This window comes from Humulus lupulus, chromosome 1 (genome assembly GCF_963169125.1).
Source record: "Humulus lupulus chromosome 1, drHumLupu1.1, whole genome shotgun sequence".
Classification (NCBI taxonomy): Eukaryota; Viridiplantae; Streptophyta; class Magnoliopsida; order Rosales; family Cannabaceae; genus Humulus; species Humulus lupulus.
This window is the reverse complement of record NC_084793.1, coordinates 31,952,821-31,973,219: the sequence shown is the minus strand read 5'-3', so window position 1 is coordinate 31,973,219 and position 20,399 is coordinate 31,952,821. Positions and strand designations below refer to the sequence as shown.

General features: G+C 31.7%; 1 protein-coding gene across 1 annotated transcript; it reads right to left on the bottom strand.

The window, feature by feature from the left end:
• Positions 1 to 10,834: 10,834 nt before the first annotated feature.
• On the bottom strand, positions 10,835 to 12,051 carry LOC133810237 (polyadenylate-binding protein-interacting protein 11-like). The gene is made up of 2 exons (XM_062246036.1): positions 11,241 to 12,051; positions 10,835 to 10,933 (listed from the first exon to the last, which is right to left on the bottom strand). Exons 1-2 carry the CDS (start codon positions 11,589 to 11,591, stop codon positions 10,835 to 10,837), a joined length of 450 nt encoding a protein of 149 aa, XP_062102020.1. The 5' UTR covers positions 11,592 to 12,051.
• Between the last annotated feature and the right edge of the window lie 8,348 nt (positions 12,052 to 20,399).

Sequence of the window (20,399 nt, the reverse complement as noted above, 5' to 3'; positions counted from 1 at the left end):
ATTTTAATGATTTATTTGATTTTTAATTATTTTATTATTTTTAAGTGATTTAGATATATTTTCAGAATTCATAAAATAATTTTATTTATTAAAATTATTTTAATTAATTAAAAACAAAAAATGGAATTAAAAAATTAAAAACTAATTAAAATCATATTGATTAACTTTAAATAAATCTAAATTTTAATTAAATTAATTAAAAAAAATTCATATTTCACTCAATCTCACTATTACCATCTCAGTTCTCCACCCTCCCAATATCACCATCATTTTAGTGATTTATTTGATTTTCAATTGTTTTATTATTTTTAAATGATTTAAATATATTTTTCAGAATTCAAAAAATAAAATAAATATTTTATTATAACTTTAAAATCATTTTCATAAACAAAATTATTTTAAAAATAAATTTAATTAATTAAAAAATGGACTTAAAAAATTAAAAAATTAATTTAAATCTTATTAATTAACTTTAAATAAACTTAAATTTTAATTTAATTAATGAAAAAAACTTATATTTCACTCAATCTCACCTTCATCATCTCAGTTCACCCTTCTAGTTTCACATACTTTATTTTTGTTTCAAAGTCAGATTTGTTTGTTAATTAAATTAAAATTTATGTTAATTTAAAGTTAATTAATAAGATTTTAATTAATTTTTTATTTAATTAAATTTATTTTAAAAATATTTTTGTTCATTAAAATTATTTTAAAACTAGTTTTAATTAAACATTTATTTTATTTTATGAATTCCGAAAATATATTCAAATCATTTGAAAATAATAAAATAATTGAAAATTAAATAAATTATTAAAATGAGAGGCAATCTTAGAATTTTAAAAATTTTAAATGCACAGATAATACCAAATTATTTAGTTTTTACAAACAAAACGTATCGAAGGATAATTATTAGAAACAAAAATAATTAAATTTGTATTTTGATAAAACACAAATATTAAATAAGTATATTTCCCCCGTATCTAAAGAAGTAACTATTGTTACGATTTATTTATGGATCGATCTCTTCTGATCACATATAATACTTGGTGGCTCTAATAATAAAAAAGTTGAACCAGCCTGGCCTAGTTTCTTTTTCCATTTTAATGATTTGATTTGAAGGCTAGGCCCGTCCTGCATCTATTTATGTATATGTACGTATTTATTACAGCCGGAATTAAACAACAAAGCCATTATCAATGGATTCTCCGAACCTAAATTATTTACAAATATTAGAAAATGCACCTACCAAAATTATCATGTCCAAAAACACATACCAAGTCCAAGAAAGAGCTTAGGTTCTAGTACTACTCGCATTAATAATGTAACGCATAAATATATATAAGAATATTCTGCAATGTAGTAGAACAACTTTATTAAAGGCTTTATCTTCTGTACCAAATACTCATGATCATGATGAATTAATAATAAGTAACTACCAAGTTGAGGGAATCAACCAAACACATCTGCACTTCTTATTTATGCATACGCCCAAGGCTGTGTGTATTTATATACATGCATACATATATATGTATAAAAAATAAAAATAAAAATAAAAATAAGTTTCGCCCAACTTGTCGATTCACTTGTAAGAAACCATAATACATTCTGTATGAATCGGATATCCCTAGTTGCATAGACTTTATTTATTTATATATTCATATAGCCCAATAACGTATTAAGCTCTCACTGAATTAGTTGTATACATACATGGTATGGTACTACTTTACTACATTTGCAATAGATGCATTAACATATATTTATATATATATATATATGGTTTCGCACATGTAAATTGCAACCCATGAAACGGAAGGAATTAATATAATTAACTTGCATAACAAGTTAATAACTATTAATCAAAGTAATAATACACCCAAAAAATTAAGGTGAGATCTTGTGCAATGAAAATGTTCTCGTGAAGTACTTAAATTAAAGATAAATAGAGTTGTCTCTCATATAAAGTGTGGAATATATATGATATATGATGTTGATTTTTTTATAAAAAATGAGTTCATACCAATTAATTAATTTTTTTTATATCTCCATAATTCTAATTGTACGTATCAAATCTCCGAATTTTTAGGAACATATCTAACTTATAAAAAGTGTCAAGAGTATTAAGAAAAATTATTATTTTGGTCCTTTTAGTTTAAGCACATAACTAAATTTAATTATAATTTAAAAAAAAAAATTAAAAATAGAGAATTTTTCAAAAATATGGTTTTTACACCATCAATGTGCAAAAATATGATAATTATATTTTTCTTAATTTTTATAGGAAAATTTATTAAAAATAAAATTAAAATATGAAAAACACAATTAGTAGCTAACTAAAATATGGAAATGCCACATTTTTTATCATAGCTATATTTTATTTGATTTTGAAGGTGATTTATTTTATTTTTTCAATTTTTACTTTTTCCTTCATTTTTTAATTATTTTTTCTTTTTTTTCCTTACTTATTTTTTCTTCTATTTTTTCCTTTTTATTTTTTATTTTTTACCAATTTTTTCATTTTTTTTCTTTTTATTTTTCCATTTTTCTTCTTCTTCTTCTTCATTTTTATTAATTTATCTATTTTTTTTATTTCATTTGTATCGTTTTGTTTTTTTTTCCATATTTTTTCAGTTTTCTTTTTTTTTTCTTTTTTTTCCTTATATTTTTTCTTTATTTTTGTATATATTGTTTTCTCCTCCCATTTTTCTTTTTCTTTTTTCATACATATAAGCTTTTTTTCTTTAAATTTTTTATTCTTCCATTTTCTTCTACAATTTTTTTTAATTAATTTTATTTTCTTTCAATTTTCCATTATTTTTCTTCTTTTTTTTTTCATTTTTATTCATTCATCTATTTTTTCCTTCGTCATTTCTTTTGTTTTGTTTTATTTCATATTTTTTTAGTTTTCTATCCTAAATTTTTTCTTCTTCTTTTTTTGTACTTATTCTTTTCTCATTCAATTTTCTTTTTATTTTTCCTTTTTTCACACATATTTTAACATTACATAATTATTTTACTATTTTTTTATTTATTATATTTTATTATTGTAATTTTTTTTATAGTTTTTTCCACTATATGTAAAAAAATTCAAATAATTTTTTTAAGCATTTTCTTTTTACTGTAATCCTTATAGGAATACCAAAATTTGGAAAGAAAATTAATAAAAATGTGAATGAGTAACCAGTTACCCTGATGGGAACATTCAAATCTAGAAAAAAAAATTATATGAAGAAGATAGAAGAGAAGGGAAATGGGGTGGATCTGATTTTTTTTTCTATCTTCAAATTTGTGAAAACTGGTTACCTTTCCGTTATTTGTGTGTATATTTCTGGAGGTAACTGGTTACATTCACATTCTTTGTGTGTATATTTATGAGGGTAATTGGTTACCTTCGTGTTATGATGTCTGTATATTTCTGGATTCTTTACGGTAACTCGTTACCTATGTTACTAAAATTATAATTACTTCTTCCTTTTTTTTAATGAAATGTTTTTCCTTTTTTTCATTCAGATTTGATGTTTCTTTTGATATTTAATATGAGTAACTCATCATCCATCATATGGTAACTGGTTACCCCTCTTATGGAAAAAATGTTACTCCTTTCAAGTTAACTGGTTACTCCTCCTGGTACATGTTATTTAACCTAGCTCTAGGATTTTGTTTTACATAATTGTCAAAAATCAATCAAGTAAATGATTACCTTACCCAGGATTTGAAAAAAGAAACGTACAATATAAAAAAAGGAAAAAATGTTTATGATAAATAAAATAATTGCAAAACAACCAAAGAAAAATTTAATATAGAATTAGTTATATAAAAATAAGCTAAAAAAATAATCAAATTACAAACATACCCTTCCAAATTAATAAAACTTGATTAAGAGTAAAACTATGGCATAAACCAACTTTTATTAAAAAATATGGGAAAATAAACCCATAAAAATGAAAAATCTTTTAAAAAAAAGTTATATTTTTGCACACTCTATTAAATTTTTTATATAAAATGTAATTTCCTCTTAAAAATAATCTTTAACTTTTTTAAAACAGTAAAAATAATCCCTTTTTATACCTATTTTCCGTCAAATCTATATTGATAAAAACTAAAATAACCTTACATCAAATATATTAATATTTTTATATAAATAAAACTTATAAAATTAATTAACACTACATTTTTTTAAAAACAAATTATATCTAAAATTAAAAACAAATAAAAGCTAATATTTGACATTTTTTATGCATTAATATATTTATAATACATTGTAAGAAAAATCTATTAAATTATTCTTTATTTGGATTTTGATTTATATTGAATTTTAAGTTTGAACAATTTTACAAATTATTTATATGAAAAAAATATATATATATATTAACGTTGTTATCCAAAAAACAGGCACAGATGATGTGGCAGGCGATTTTGAACATGTGGATGACACCTGGCAGAGTTCTATTAGAGTATCGACCAGTAAGACATTACAGGCGCGGCAGTAGAGTTTTTATCACGACCAGCATGGTCGTACATTCCGTATATTTCAAGATAACCTTGTAGAGATCATAATCAATTTCGAGATTATCTCCAATGATTCCTGATTACCCGATTAATTAGGAGAGAATATCTGTAACAAATTCATGTAATCCTCATTGAGCCTATAAATAGAGAAAGATAGCTCAAGGAAGGGACTTTTTGGCTTTTGCTTAATTAAAATTACATATTTACAAGAGAATTAGAGTGATTGTATTACGATTGTACTGTTGATCTCTCTTAGGTTTGTGAAACTCGGAGAACCCTAGTTCTTTGATCACCCCTTTGAGATCTCATATCAATAATAACTTAAGTAGACGTAGGTCATTACCATTTTCCTGGGGCCGAACCACTATAATTTCTTGTGTCCTCTACTGTTTTTGTCATTATATTCATTCCAACACATCTATCCACATCAAGCGTTTTGACTCCGTGTCAGTTGACCAAAATTAGGGCCAACAAGCGCCCTCCTAATCCAGGACCGTTACACTGTGTACTTTAAATGGTGTTAGACTTGCTAATCAAGTCATTTGGTTATAAACATGTAATTAAGGTTAATGTCAATGGTTAGGGTTAAAAATTTTGGTCAAAGGAAATATTGACTTTTCAATTAAAAGTTTAATACATACATGAGATCATAAAATGTTACAGATAGTTGTTTAAAATGGTATATACAAATCAAAAGTACAACCAGCCAGCCTAAGCGGCAAAATAAAGGATACAACCCTAGTTTCTCTCAGATATCCTCGGCCGTGGTGGTCGAGCAACCACATATGTCCACGCCACCACCGAAGCTCTCCAACTCATGATTGGTCTAGCTTTCCTTTCCCCTTACCTGCACCACATAGCACCCGTGAGCCTAGGCTCAATAAGAAAACTTAAACATGTACATGAACAATAAATATAAATTACATATACATATCTAGCATGCCCAACAGTAATAACCTACCCATGCAGCATGCAATTACAAATAAATGATCATTGGATCATTCACCATAGAGTTAACCCGGGGCCCTATGCCCTAGCTATCTGAACATAGAGTCACCTGGGACCCTTGTCCTTAGCTCTGAGTAACTAGTCATAGAGCTACCCAAGCATTTTGTTATCCAAGGACCATAGGATTGGCCAACGTAATAGTACGTCCCTAATTAGGCCTAAGCCTCTCGACCAGTGATGGACCCAAAATGGGTACGTTTTAAATATTTATAATTCGCAAGCACATGAATCGTATATGGAGTATAGTGTTCGTGTAAGCACGAGTTCGAACCTAAAGGAATTGACTAAAATAAAAAAAGAAACTATTTTAAACCAAAATTAAATAAATTCTAATCTAACTCCAAAGATTGATAATATTTAATGTCAAGAAAATAAAATAAAAGATTGAAAATAAAGCTATTTAAGAAGAGAAAAATAAACAAGATAGAATTGTAAACAAGTTGTAAAAGAAATATTATTAAGATACTAGAATCCACAAAATGTAAGTTTAATAATATTTATTAGTATATTGATTCCCAAGTTTTAGTGATAGTTAAAATAAATCAAACTATCATTTTCATATAGATTTATAATTTTAAGCACAAATTATTTCTAGAAAGATAGGATTTTTCTTCACTTTTCAAAAAAATATAATTTCAAAGTATTTAATGTGAATCAACCTAATGAAACAATAAAAAAAAATCTAATAACATTATTTATAAGGCAAAATATAATATTTTTTTTCTAAGTATTGGATGTGTACAATTTAATGACACATCTTAATAAAAGAATATTTTGTTTTGCAAAATGAAGAACAAAGTGTAATATTATCTAACAATCCAAAATACAAGATATTAAAGATGAAAGACATATATGAAGAAGAAAAATCCATAAACTTTATTGCATTACAAGGGAAATCAACATACAACATAAATACTATCTAGTTACAAGTTGCTTCATCATGATCTTTATAATCCTATGAAAAAGATTAGAAGCACATAACTAGAATCCAAAATATATTACAAAAGAAATACATACTTGGCACAAAATGGTCTTCCAAAAGGAAGAGAGAAAATGTAGAGAGAAAGTGTAGAAAAGATGATGGTAACCAAAAAAATAAGTACCCAAAAAATGGTCTTGAAATTACATATTTATAGCAAAAAATAGAGTATTAAAATAATCAACTTAAATTAATTAAATAAAGTAAATATGACATGTAGAGGTAAATTCTAGGGTGTAATGATGATTTTGTCATGAAATATGTAGAAAAATTGGGTAAAAAAATTGACATTTTTGGACAAAGGGACAATTGATGGGCTCAAGGAGGAGGCAGCTGGGTTTTGGTGGCTGTGTCAGCTATGTCGTGGGCTTGATTGATGTTCATTGTGTCATGTTGTTGGGCCAAAGGAGTGGAAGAGAGCAAGGGAGCAAAGAGAAGATGCAGCAGGCGGGGGCCTGGTTCTTGGGTTAAAGAGAGAAGGTTGGGTAGCCTTTGGGAGTCCGTGGGCATGGTTGGGCCGTAGGCTTGTGGAGGAAAATGGGCCATTGCGACTTCTTTCTTTTCTTTACATTTTTGCCACTTTTTCATACTTTTTTAGCATTCAATTCTTTTCTTATTCTAAATTTCCAAGCACAAAACAAATACAACATATTTCCTACAAAATTAAATTAAATTAAATCATAATCACATATTTTCAACTATAAAATTATTCATATTAATTCTTTGAGAATATTAATTAAAAATTAATTTAATTTAACATTAAAGTTCAATAACATAACATTTTTTACCTTAAACTAAAAAACAATAATTCAAATAATTTCAACTACAACATTTCACAACAAAATAACTATAAAAGCACACAAAAATCAATAAAATTAAAATAAACCTAATAAATTCAAAATAACTAAAAAAACTTAACAAATTAATTAAAAACTCAATAACTAAACATCAATTAACTTACAAAATGTGGTAAAATAATTCTATTTTGTAGAGTTATCAACCAGTGCGCAACGCGCTATTGCCGGCCTTGGCTAATGAGTCAAGGCTTTAATCAAACATTCAGATAACCAGACAAACAGATACAGATACAAATAAGCATACTTTAGACAATACAAATATTCATACATATAAATCATGGTATCTTAATCAATCAAACACAAACACATTAATAACCATGTTCCTTAATGGGGCCAAGCCCTACCTATGCAAACAAGGCAAGCATTCATTAAACAATTATCCAGCCGCAGAGCATTAAAGCATAACCTAAATCATGTTCATTCTTAGGGGCCGAAACCTATTCATAGTTATAATCAACAACTGTGCGAAGCCCTCATCACATATATCACGTATTCGGTGCAGTTTTCTTACCTTAGGTCTGAGTGGAATGAATATTAAGAACGATCCTCGGGCACGATCCCAGTTTCGAGACCCTAGCGATAACCTAGCCACAACCAATAGAGAATCTCATCAAAACGAGAAAATAAAGGCTTCCGGACCGAGTCCTAGCCTCCAGGACATCGAACTAAACCGAGTAGTAGGATTGATCTCGAGCCCTTAGGTTTGAGTTCTCGCACTCAAAACCCTCCTGGGGCTCGAAAACCCTTCAAGTGTCGCGGCTCAAAACAAAAGAGTCATGACCCGCCCCAAGTCAGAGAACCCAAGGCTCTCCTCTGCTTTGACACGTGCCGCGGTTCAAATGGAGGTTCCACTCCTCCTTCTCCTTCTTATTCATGAGAGTCGCGAATCCCCAAGAACAGGGTTGTGGCTCGCCATGAAATCTCAGAAATTTCCCCATTTTCTTCAAGCCAAAACCCACCAACAACCTATCCAAACATAGCTAAATCCCCAAGGTAAAGTTCCCAATCAACTCAGCACCTCAAAACACACAAAACCCAAGCCTAAACTTGGCAAAAACCTCATCAAATCCCAAAATTCAAAACTGAGTTTCTAAAATCCAAAACTTAGCTAAAATCTATATAAAAAAAAATAGAGGGATTCAACACTACAAGAAAAAAATGTTTTTAATAAGACCAAAAATGTGTTATCAAAACATACCATAACACTTTTTGACGTGTTAAGACCGACTATGTTATCGTAGGTCAGGCTATTTTACATAATACTTTATCATTGTTATACAGATGTGTTATTATACTGTCAACAATAACACACTTTCTGTGTTATTTTGATAAATAGATAAGTGTTTAATTATATTATTTATAGTCGATTATATAACACATTTCAATACCTATAAATTTGTGTTATACTACACTTTAGTATAACACATTTTTTGTGTTATATAATGAAGTTTGCATAGAAAAATTCTTTACTTATAAAAAGTGTTATGGTAATAGATATTATAACACATTTTTCGTATTATTTTAATATTTAGATAAGTTTAAATTCTCATTATATATTCATTTATATAACACTAATTTATTCTATTGTGTTTTTATTTTTTATTTATATAATTAAAATTAGCTTTCTCATATATACTAGCATCATCAAATGAACTTGATTTTCAAATAACAAAAAGTAAAAACATTCAACATTGTATTAACAATCCACAAATTAGTTTAAAACATTCCACACTGTCATCAACAACAAAATGTTCTTTAAGTATTCAAGTAGTCTTAAATATTCAACATATTGAAAAGTTACTACTTTCAGCACAAAATATTCTACAGCTGCCCAACAAGAAGCTTTCAAAATTAAGTATCATTTTCTATTTCGCTTGTCACATCTGCAAAATAAACAAAGAAATATTTTATTGTTATTATCTAGCATCACAAATTACTACATGAAAAATGCTATGGAAATTATTTCCAAGAGAGGGCACCACATACAAAAGATAATCACAAATGCAAAGCCAAGGACAATAAAAAATGCGAATACAAAAGCAATGGAAATTCCCTCTGATTTCTCTTTTCCAGAAAAAGAAAAATTTCTATCAAACTTTATAATGTATTTCCAAACTAAAAAAAGTCAAGGACCCAATTTAATTGAACACAGAAATCAAATCCCTATTATAAAGAATAAACTAAGCAACATTGATGATATAATTGTTTCACAAGTATTATTTTTCTCTACTGTATGCACACAAAAATTGATTAATTAATAGTAAGAAATCAATTATATAGAAAACTCATTCAATATAAAAATCAGAACAGCAATTTAAATGTAGATAATGCAGATAATACTAACATACATGAATGATCTCGATTATTGATTTTGAAATCTTAATAGTATAAGCTTAAAATAGATGGATGGCTTTTTTTTTAAAAGAAATAGAAGGCAATCTTGCATACTTGGGAAAAGTGAGGATTCCTGGGTGATTGTGTAGATGACAGAGTCTCTACTTCTACGACATTGAGGACTTGATGTGAAAAATCGAAAAGCTCAAGCACCCTTCAAGCACGCTTCCAGTATTCATATTTGCCTTGTATAAAAGATCTGCAATTGGAAGACACTTCAATATTTTAAATGAACTATAAAAATAAAAGCAAGATTCGCATATCAATTTAGGAAGCGGAGAATTTAAGTTATGACTCATCCAAATTATATTTAAGATTCGCATATCAAAAGATCTGATTATTCTTGATGCTTTTCACTAGTGTTATGACTCATCTAAATTATATTTATCTGTAATTATTTGTAATTCTTGGTGTGAAGACTCTCATTCCATAGTAACATTTTTAACAACCTCGTAGTGAAATTTGTTCTCCTTGAAATTCTAAGAAAGCTCTTGTATATATATATATATATTAAGTGGACAAAAAAGAGTAGTCATTTTCAAGTTCCCTTTAATTATTGTGGGAGTGTGTGATAATCACAGATAGAGACAATGTGGCTAAAGGCCTATGCACATGTAAAACCAAAAGAAAATTGCTATCATCCATTTTCAGTCATCACTCCCAAGTTTCCAACCACAACCAGTACTAAATTGTTACACATTTCACAATTTCAAAATAACAAATCGAGTGAGTACACCAACATCCCTCTATATGCATGTTTCAGCTACATATACTACTTAAAGTTTAAGAAGACTCCAATTCCAATGTTATAAAATTGTTTATACCTGAATAACACGAGATGATTCCAAATAAAATTCTCTAAACCATAGAATCACATGAAGGTAAGATATAACTTATAAGATAGTATCATAATATTAATGGTAGTTAATCTAGCTTATCAACTTTGACAAATTCAAAGGCTGGGTTACATGTGTGATATGGACATTGTTAGAAAAATGGAGCCAAAGGTGACTAAGCAAAAAGACTTGAGTAATCCAATATATGTAAGAAAAAACTGAGCTTGTAAAAGAAGGTTTCCAACTATTTCATATCATTGACCTAAGGCTCTATAAACAATTTTTCGAATTCTCTCTTCCCGCTGTGCCATACTAGTCCTGCTATTCATTCTCCGTTTTCCTTGGCTGTTCCTCTGAAAAACAACACCCATCAACAAACTTTTCAACTTGGTTCTCAAGGTTAGAGTTCAATTCACATTAGTTTCAAATCATAAATCATGGTTTTCTTCTTTACCCAACACACTTCATAGCTGAACAAGTTTACATATGAGTATAGCTTCTACTCAACACATCATTTTGGTCGCCAATCACAAGCTACAATACCCAAATAGCAGGAAAATCGTGGAGTTTGCAACATCCATGTTCTTATTTTCTATTCACAGGAACCAAACATACTTTCACATATTAATTTCAAAACAGAAGACTTAATAGTAGTAATACCCGTCGAGCATTGAAGCCATTAGCGTTTCCATTTCTGTTGCCATTGTTGTTGTTAAGCAAAAGACCAAAGCCATTGTTAAACCCACCATTTAATCCAGGGTTGTTAGCAAGTGAAGGAGGCACAAACTCCTCCACCATAGGATTAAGCTTGGAGAAAAGCTCCCTCAATTCCCTCATATCCCGGTTAAAGCTCTCCCCATCACGATCCTCATTCATCTGCAAATCCCCACCGTTTGATTGCTGATGATGAACCGACCCCACTCCTACTATCTGCATTGACTGAGGACCTCCGATCGTTGTGCCATGATCAAACCCCAACTGAACCACCTGCGCCGCCTGCACAACCTTCATGAAAAGGCCCTAATCGTGAGGCCTCAGAATCGAACCATTGCTGCTCTGATGCAAACCATTATGCTTCGGCTGATCCTGATCGTTACCTCCTCCTCCTCCACCACCACGCGCCGTCGTCTCCTCCTCCACGCTCCTATTTGACGAAGCCGAACCCACGTTCCTCCCCAATTCCACTCCAGCATTCTCAACCACGACCATGGATTTTAACTCGTCCTCCTCCTTCCTCCTTTTCTTTCAAAATTTATTCCAGTCGCTGATCAAACAAATGAAGACCCTGAAAAAAAAAACCCAAAAAATAAAAACCAAACAAAACAAATTGCCTCGATGTCACTACGGAGAAAAAGAAAATGAAAATCCAAACAAAAAAAAATAATTAAAATAAAATTTGAGAAATGACAACGAAGGAACAAAGCTAATTAATATTAATTAATACTTAATATTATATATATAAAAAATTAAGAACAAGTTAGAGCTGAATTGAGTTTATTTACAGTGAATGGCGTTTTTTGGAATTTTCAGTAAAGAAAGAAAACGAGGGAGTTATAGGCGGGCTAGGAAAAAAGAAATTAGCTTGGGAAAAAATATAACTTTTACAAGTTATAGGCGGGCTCCCAAAACGCCATTTTTTTTTACCACATATATGTATATCATAATACTTTTTCAATAGTATTATATTCTTATGTTATGATAAGGGGTATTTGGTGTAGTGCAAGGCTGGAAATCATTACCTTAGTTGCCCCGAGTGATGCTAAGCTTCTCCCCAAGCAATCCCGAGCCTAAGGTACCCTCGATTCCTCCTAAATCGCAAGAATTCCCAAGGAAAATTAAGAGAGTGTGTGAACGAAAGAGAGAGAGAGAACAGAGAGAGTGAACATGTTTATTCTTCAGTTTTGGTGTTTGTGTGATTTACTTATACTGTAAGTAATTCTAAGTAAATCTCGAGGCTCGGGGTACCAAAAACGTCCTTGAGGGAAAAATGGTCAAAACCCCCAAAATTCCCTCCTAATCTCACTAACTCTAAATATATCATCAATTATTTATTCTCATTACCCGATAACTCGGTAATGTACTAGATACCCAAAATACCCCTTGACTCACCCCGAGTCGGGTATTAGGTCCCGTTGTGACTTTCCCACTAACTTGCTCCCTAGGATCGCCTCATGTTGAGTAACCCAAATATATCCACATAATAATGTGGTCTCACACATATATCACATATATGCACATATATTCCAAATATACCCGTAACGGGCCAAATTACGAAAATTGCCCTTCTAATAAGAAACATACCCACATACATATTTAATACACATAAACATGCATATCTAGTCATAGTATAATATAACTCACATATTCGTATAATTACACATATATATCACATAAACACATAATTTTTCGTAATTTGCCATTCTGGCCCCCTAATCAAGGTCATAAGCCTTATTAGGTAATTTGAGACGTTACAACTATCCTCTCCTTATAGAAATTTCATCCTCAAAATTTTACCTAAATAGCTTGGGATACTGATTCTGCATATTTGCCTCCAGCTCCCAGGTCGCTTCCTCGACCTTGTTGTTCCTCCATAATATCTTAACTAAAGGTATAGTCTTGTTCCTCAAGACCGTGTCCTTCCTGTCTAAAATCTGAACTATTTGCTCCTCATATGTAAAGAACGCCGTAGACTAATACTTACAAAACATTCGTACAACATAGCTTATAAAAGAATACCGTCCATTACTAAAGTCTCAGGGGACTTATTTAAAATCATGCAAGTTGGCGCCATAAGTTTAAAATAAAATATAGGTTTTTATGCAAAGTTCAAGAAAACCAAATAATTTAAATAACAGAGTCCCACTGATAATTTTAGGAAAAAGTCTCTTAAAAACAAAACATAATAAAAATGGCATTCTACGTTGATCGTTTTATCGTCCATAGGATTGCCCCACGCCATACACCCCATGATGAAGAACTCCCCACGTCACCACGCGTGCCATAGAGAAAACCTATTTGCTACCTGGAAGGAAAGTAAGGGGGTGAGCTAAAAGCCCAGTAAGGAAGTACAAGCAAGTAAGAAAAACAACAAACAACCAAACACTAACATTCATCTAAAACATCATGGTCTATCATAACATAATCGTAACATTTCGTCTTATCATAACATAAATGTGACATATCAACATATCATAGCATAAATGTGACATATCAACATATCATAACATAAATGTGACATATCATCATATCATAACATAAGTATATCAGCATATCATAACATAAATGTGACATATCATCATATCATAACATAAACGTGACATATCAACATATCATAACATACATGTGACATATCATCATATCACAACATACAGCATACATGATGAGCATGGAACGCTAGTTGTCCATGTCACCCTATGAGGTAAACAGGAGATCACTGGTCCTTGAATAACCTCGGCGCGTCCGCCCTAGGAGTCACGTCTCAATGTCCTTAGTAACTCGGTCGATGTATCTGACATTCGAAATCTGTTTGATGTATCTAACATCGTATTCTGTTTGATGTATCTAACATCCATACACATTTCACATTCAATCATATCATCACATTAAGGCATTCATAATTGCATAACAGTTCATTCATATAACAGCCTTACCATTCATAGCATAGAAACATAAAATCTATCTAACTTCCTTACCTCAGGTCCAAGCTAAGAATTTCACAATCTTTTCAACGAGCCTATATCATAATCAAAATAACGTTTCTTAGGTTCATAAAATTACTATTTTGCCCTTCCATACAACTCATGTGTGCATGGGCCATGCACTCATGAATACAGTTACACTAAAACATGCAATTATCGCCAAAAGAATAATGCTCGTTCTACCCATTTTACTAACATGATTGCTTTATAAAAATTACATAGTTGCATAATAATCATGATTTTGGACGTAAAAGTTGATTTGCATGTAACATGCATACGTGGGAACGTTGCGTAATAAAGACGTTTTCAAAAACGATAATTCTACATTTCTTGCTTCTATTGTTTGAAAATCAATAGCCATATTACATGCTTTATTTTTCTTAAAAATTTCTAAGTTGATTAAATTTCTCAAAAACTTTATTTTATTTTATAAATTTATTTTATTTTAGCTCAAAATAAAATATGTGACATTTTCATTAAATAAATACTAATTTACCAAGAATTAACCAACAAGCTTGGATTTAATTAAAATACCTATTTTAACATGTTTCTTTAGAAAAATATATTTTATTATTGTGTTACAAAAATGATGTGAAAATATATTTTAAGTGTGGAAAAATACATTTTGATTTAATTTATTTAAGACTAAATTTTTAAGTAGTAAAAACCCATATGTGACAATTTAATAACAATTGTTAACCTTTTTAAAACAAACTTTCAGCCATTATTTATTTTATTCAAAAATCACAAATAAATAGAGTTTAAATATTTTTCTCAATCAAAATAAAGAAAAATCATTATTTATCAAAGTATGCATTCATACCATTAAAATATCATTTTTCAATATTACCATAACTTAGGAAAAATAATTTATTCCAAAAAATTAATCAAATTCATTTTTAGTGAGACTTACTTCACATTTTATTACAAAATTCCAGCAACCATTTTTTTATCATTAAAATCACCATATTCAATTTATAAACTCATTTTTTTCTCAAAATTCAATAAAAATTCTGTAGGAAATTAATTGAGTAAAATATCATAATATGAGACTTAAAATCCTCTTTTAATTTCATAAAAATTAACACATTCAACAAGAACATTATTTATGCATGCAACTCATATTTTTATCAACTTTTACCCAATTATCTTGAAAAAAACAGCAAGCTTAATTCTTTGTAAAACTCAACTTTTGTCTCAAAAATTACATAAAATCATTCATGCCTATAATCTCATTATGCTCTTATAATATGCATGATTCCACTAACATAATCACATGAATCCTTTTAAAATCATTTGTTGCAATTCTATGAAAACCAACAAAACCTTTTCAATAAAATAGCATATAGTAAATTTATACCATATTCACATATGCCTTATTTTAACCTAGCATATTTCTATCATTATTTTCATGCATCTCACAATTTAATCATTCAAAACAAAACATGCATCTAACAACATTTCATGATCAAAAATATCAAGATTACCACTTGTTCTCTTACCCATATATCAAAGGTCCTAAAACATGGATCAAATATTTTGTAAATCACACAACATATCAAGAACACCCTTGGGTGTACCTAGGCCGAAATCACCTTACATGTGTTCATAGATTATTACAATTTTTCATGCATAGCAAAATCAACATCACAACCCTTAAACACAAATCATACTCTCACAAAATCCAAATCCTATACATCATTCCTACCCAAAAATCAACCATTAACACCATTAGCAAAACCTCAAATACAACCACCAAAAACAATATAAGGCTAAGGAAAAGACCATTACCTCTCTTGATTGTAGAATCAAGAACACAAAAGATCAATACCACAAACTCCACACCCTTGTTCAAGCCTAGGGTTTTATGGGAAAGCCACCATGAGGAGAAAGAAGAATCCAAACCCACACAAAACATAACACAAATCAATATCATATTATCAAATAAAGATTAAACAAAGAGAAAACAAGAAGACATACTCTAGGGGGGTTCCTCTTCACTTTCTTCTTCCTTCTTCCTTTCTTTCTTTCTTCCTCTCTCTCTCTCTCTCTCTCTACACGCCTCTCTCTCTCTCTCTCTCTCTAGGTCACGGCAGCCACACACACACACAAGAGCAATGGCTCTTCTCTCCTTTCTTAGTCCCTTTATCACAAATCCTCTCATAAAGTCTCCCAAACAAAATTAAGGTAAGTTTCCATTTCTCTTTTATTTTCCTTGATTTTTCTTTATTTAAAAAAGATACAAGGAATAAAACATGATCAAGCCTATCCCCAAATGATTATGGTCTTCAATTTTTTGATCCTTTTTACCATTTTAATGAAATATTGCATTCCCACTAGGTCACACGCCCACTCCTCCTTTCCCTTTTCTTTTCTTCTTTTTTTTTTTTATAAATAAATTACTCAATTAAATCTAAAATAAGGAAACCTAAAATGTGTAGAAAATCTACACATGTGCACCATGCTACCATGCACTAGCACACACTAAATTACTAGGGTGCATTACTATCTATCATGCACCTTAGTGCATTCCACCATAGCTCACATAAATACCTCATTTGTCACACTTAAATAAAATGTAACACTAATAGTAAGATAACATGTTACACATTTAATCACTTATTAAATTAATTAACCAAAACATTTCTAACAATTAAATAAAATAACAAACCATCAAATAAAACAAATAAACAATTAAATAAAATAACAACACTTAAATAAAACAATTCATCACACTTAACATTTAAATCAAATAAAGCACAAAATTTAAATAATCTAAAAAAAAAATTTGGTGCACTACATCATAGGATAAATCAGGCTCTAGTTCCAGATCCTTGTAACTCAACACATGAGTCCCATCTGATACATACTTCCTCATCATGGAAATATGAAATACGTTGTGCACACTAGAAAGTGTAGCGGGTAAGGCCAACCTATAAGCCACCTAACCAATCCTCTCTAGGATCTCAAATGATCCAACAAACCTAGGGCTCAGGTTGCCCTTCTTCCCAAATCCCTTCACCCCTCTCAATGGTGAAACCCTAAGGAAGACACAGTCTCCCACTTGGAACTCCACATTCCTCCACTTTGGGTCAGAATAACTCTTTTGTCTACTCTGAGACGCGAGCATCTAAGCTCTAATCTTTTCAAGAGACTCAGTGGTCATCTTAACTGCCTCAGGACCCAAATATTTCCTCTCACCCATCTCATTCCAGTGAATGGACGATCTACACTTCTTACCATACAACATCTCATAAGGTGTCACTCCAATAGTCGACTGGTGGCTATTATTATAGGAAAACTCTATCAGAGGCAAATATTTACTCCAAGACCCTTCAAAGTCCAATACACATGCTCTCAGCATGTCCTCCAGTATCTGGGTAGTTCTCTCAGACTGACCATCGGTCTAAGGATGATAAGATGTACTAAACTTCATCTGTGTACCCATCACCTTCTTTAAACTTCCCCAAAACTTGGGAGTAAAGATAGGATCCCTATCAGACACAATATACCTCGGAGTCCCATGAAGGTGTACTATCTCTCTCACATAGAGATTTGCATATTGGTCAACTGTAAGAAGTGAGCTAACTTCGTATATCGATCCACAATGACCCAGACTGAATCGTGCTGACCCACTGTCTTGGACAATCCCACCACGAAATCCATCGTGATTTCCTCCCACTTCCACTTTGGGATGTCCAGAGGCTGCAACAGTCCAGCGGGTCTTTGATGCTCTGCCTTGACCAGCTAACAGGTCAGTCACTTCGCTACGTACTCAGTCACATCCATTTTCATCTCAGGCCACCAATATAAAAATTTCAGATCATGGTACATCTTCGTGGTGCTTGGATGTAGAGAATAAAGGGTAGTATGAGATCCATCCAGAATCTCCCGTGTGATCCCAGTGTCCATCGGTACGCAAATCCGATCCTTGTATCGCAAAAAGCCCATTTATGACACTGTGTAGTCCTTAGCTACTCTAGCTAGGATGCCCCCTCTAATATTTCCTAACCGCGGGTCATTCAACTGCTTCTCCTTAATCCTCTCTAAAAGAGTAGATTGTAGGGTGATGTTGCCTAACTGGCCCACGACTAATGCAATACCTGCTCTAGTCATATCCTCAGCCAACTCCCTGGATATCTGTTTAGCACTATACAACTGTCCCGAACCCTTCTGGCTTAAGGCATCTGCTACCACGTTGGCTTTCCCTGTGTGATAAAGGATCTCACAATCATAATTCTTCACCAGTTGTAGCCAACGTCTCTGCCTCATGTTCAAATCCTTCTGGGTGAAGAAGTATTTCAAACTCTTGTGATCTGTGTATATCTCACACTTCTCACCATATAAATAGTGCCGCCAAACCTTCAGTGTTGCAAGTTCTAAATCATGTGTGGGGTACCTTTGCTCATACTCCTTCAGCTGACGTGATGCATAGGCAATCACCTTCCTTGTCTACATACGGACACAACCTAGGCCTTGCCTCGAGGCGTCACAATAAACTGCAAACTTGTCCTGATCTGTAGGAAGACTCATAACTGGAGTGGTGATCAAGTTCTTCTTCAGCCCCTCGAAACTGTCCTCGCACCTGTCTGACCATAGGAACCTCTGTTTCTTGCATGCAGGGTCGGCTCAAGGTCTTGAGGTGCCTTGAGAATTTTTTTTAAAGAGGGCCTTCTTTTTAAAAAAAATAAAAGGAACAGTAATTTTTTTGACAAAAGATCTACTCGAACCATTAACTCCTCGTAAGAATAAACTTTTCAAACCATTATACCACTTAAAAAAATTATATATTGAAGATTATATATATATGTATTATTTCATTTAAAAAAAAAAAGTACTTTCCAAGCCTTATACGATTTTTTAAAAAAAGTGTTGTGATGGATGATCAAACCCTTATCCTTCGCCTAAGAAAACTCATCCTCACCAATTGTGCTATCCAAATCAAGTAATATAGTATTGAATACATTTATATATATATATTATTTTATTTGTTGCATATATATATATATGTGTGTGTGTGTTATTTTTAAATTTTGGGGCCTCCTCAAGCGAAGGGACCTTAGGCCTATGCCCCGCTCGCCCCACCCTTGACCCGGGCTTGCTTGCGTGTCAACTCCTTCAGTGATGATGCAATCTTGGAAAATCCCTCCACAAAGCGTCTGTAATAACCTGCGAATCCCAAGAAACTTCTGATCTTTGAAGCATTCTTCGGCCTTGGTCAATCTCTGACTGCCTCAATCTTCACTGGATCCACCATAATTCCATCCTTACTGACTATGTGACCTAAGAAAGTCACCTAAGGCAGCCAGAATTCACACTTCTTGAATTTCGCATACAACTTGTGCTCTCTCAGCCTCTGTAGTACTAATCTGAGATGTTGTTCATGATCTGTCTCTGACTGAGAATATACTAGTATATCGTCGATAAAGACGATCACAAATTGATCTAGGTAATCGTTGAACACCATGTTCATCAGATCCATAAATGTCGTTGGGGCATTAGTCAGTCCAAATGATATCACCAAAAAATCATAATGCCCATACCTGGTGCAAAAATTTGTCTTCGGTATATCCTTCTCCCTAATCCTCAGCTGGTGATAACCAGTTCGAAGATCTATTTCGAGAATATTGTCATGCCCTATAACTGATCAAACAGATTATCAATCCTTGGTAGAGGATACCTGTTCTTGATAGTCAACTTGTTCAATTCTCTATAATCGATACACATACTCAAAGAACCATCTTTATAATCGATACCTGGTGCCCCCCACACAAGAAACTGGGCCTGATAAAATCCAAGTCTAGTAACTCTAGTAACTGAACCTTTAGTTCCTTCAGCTCTGTCGGAGTCTTCATGTAAGATGCCCTAGACACTGGCCCTATCCCTCGCACCAGTTCAAGCACAAACTCTATCTCCCTGTGTGGAGGTAACCCTAGTAGATCCTCTGGAAACACATTCAGAAACTCACATACTAATCTACTATGTCCTGGTCCCACTGGCACAACCTGAGTAGTATCCACCACACTAGCTAAGATTCATATGCATCGCTCCTACAGTAGGTCTCTAGCTCTAAGTACGGAAATCATAGGTATACGGGGTCCATGAACAGTGCCAAAGAATA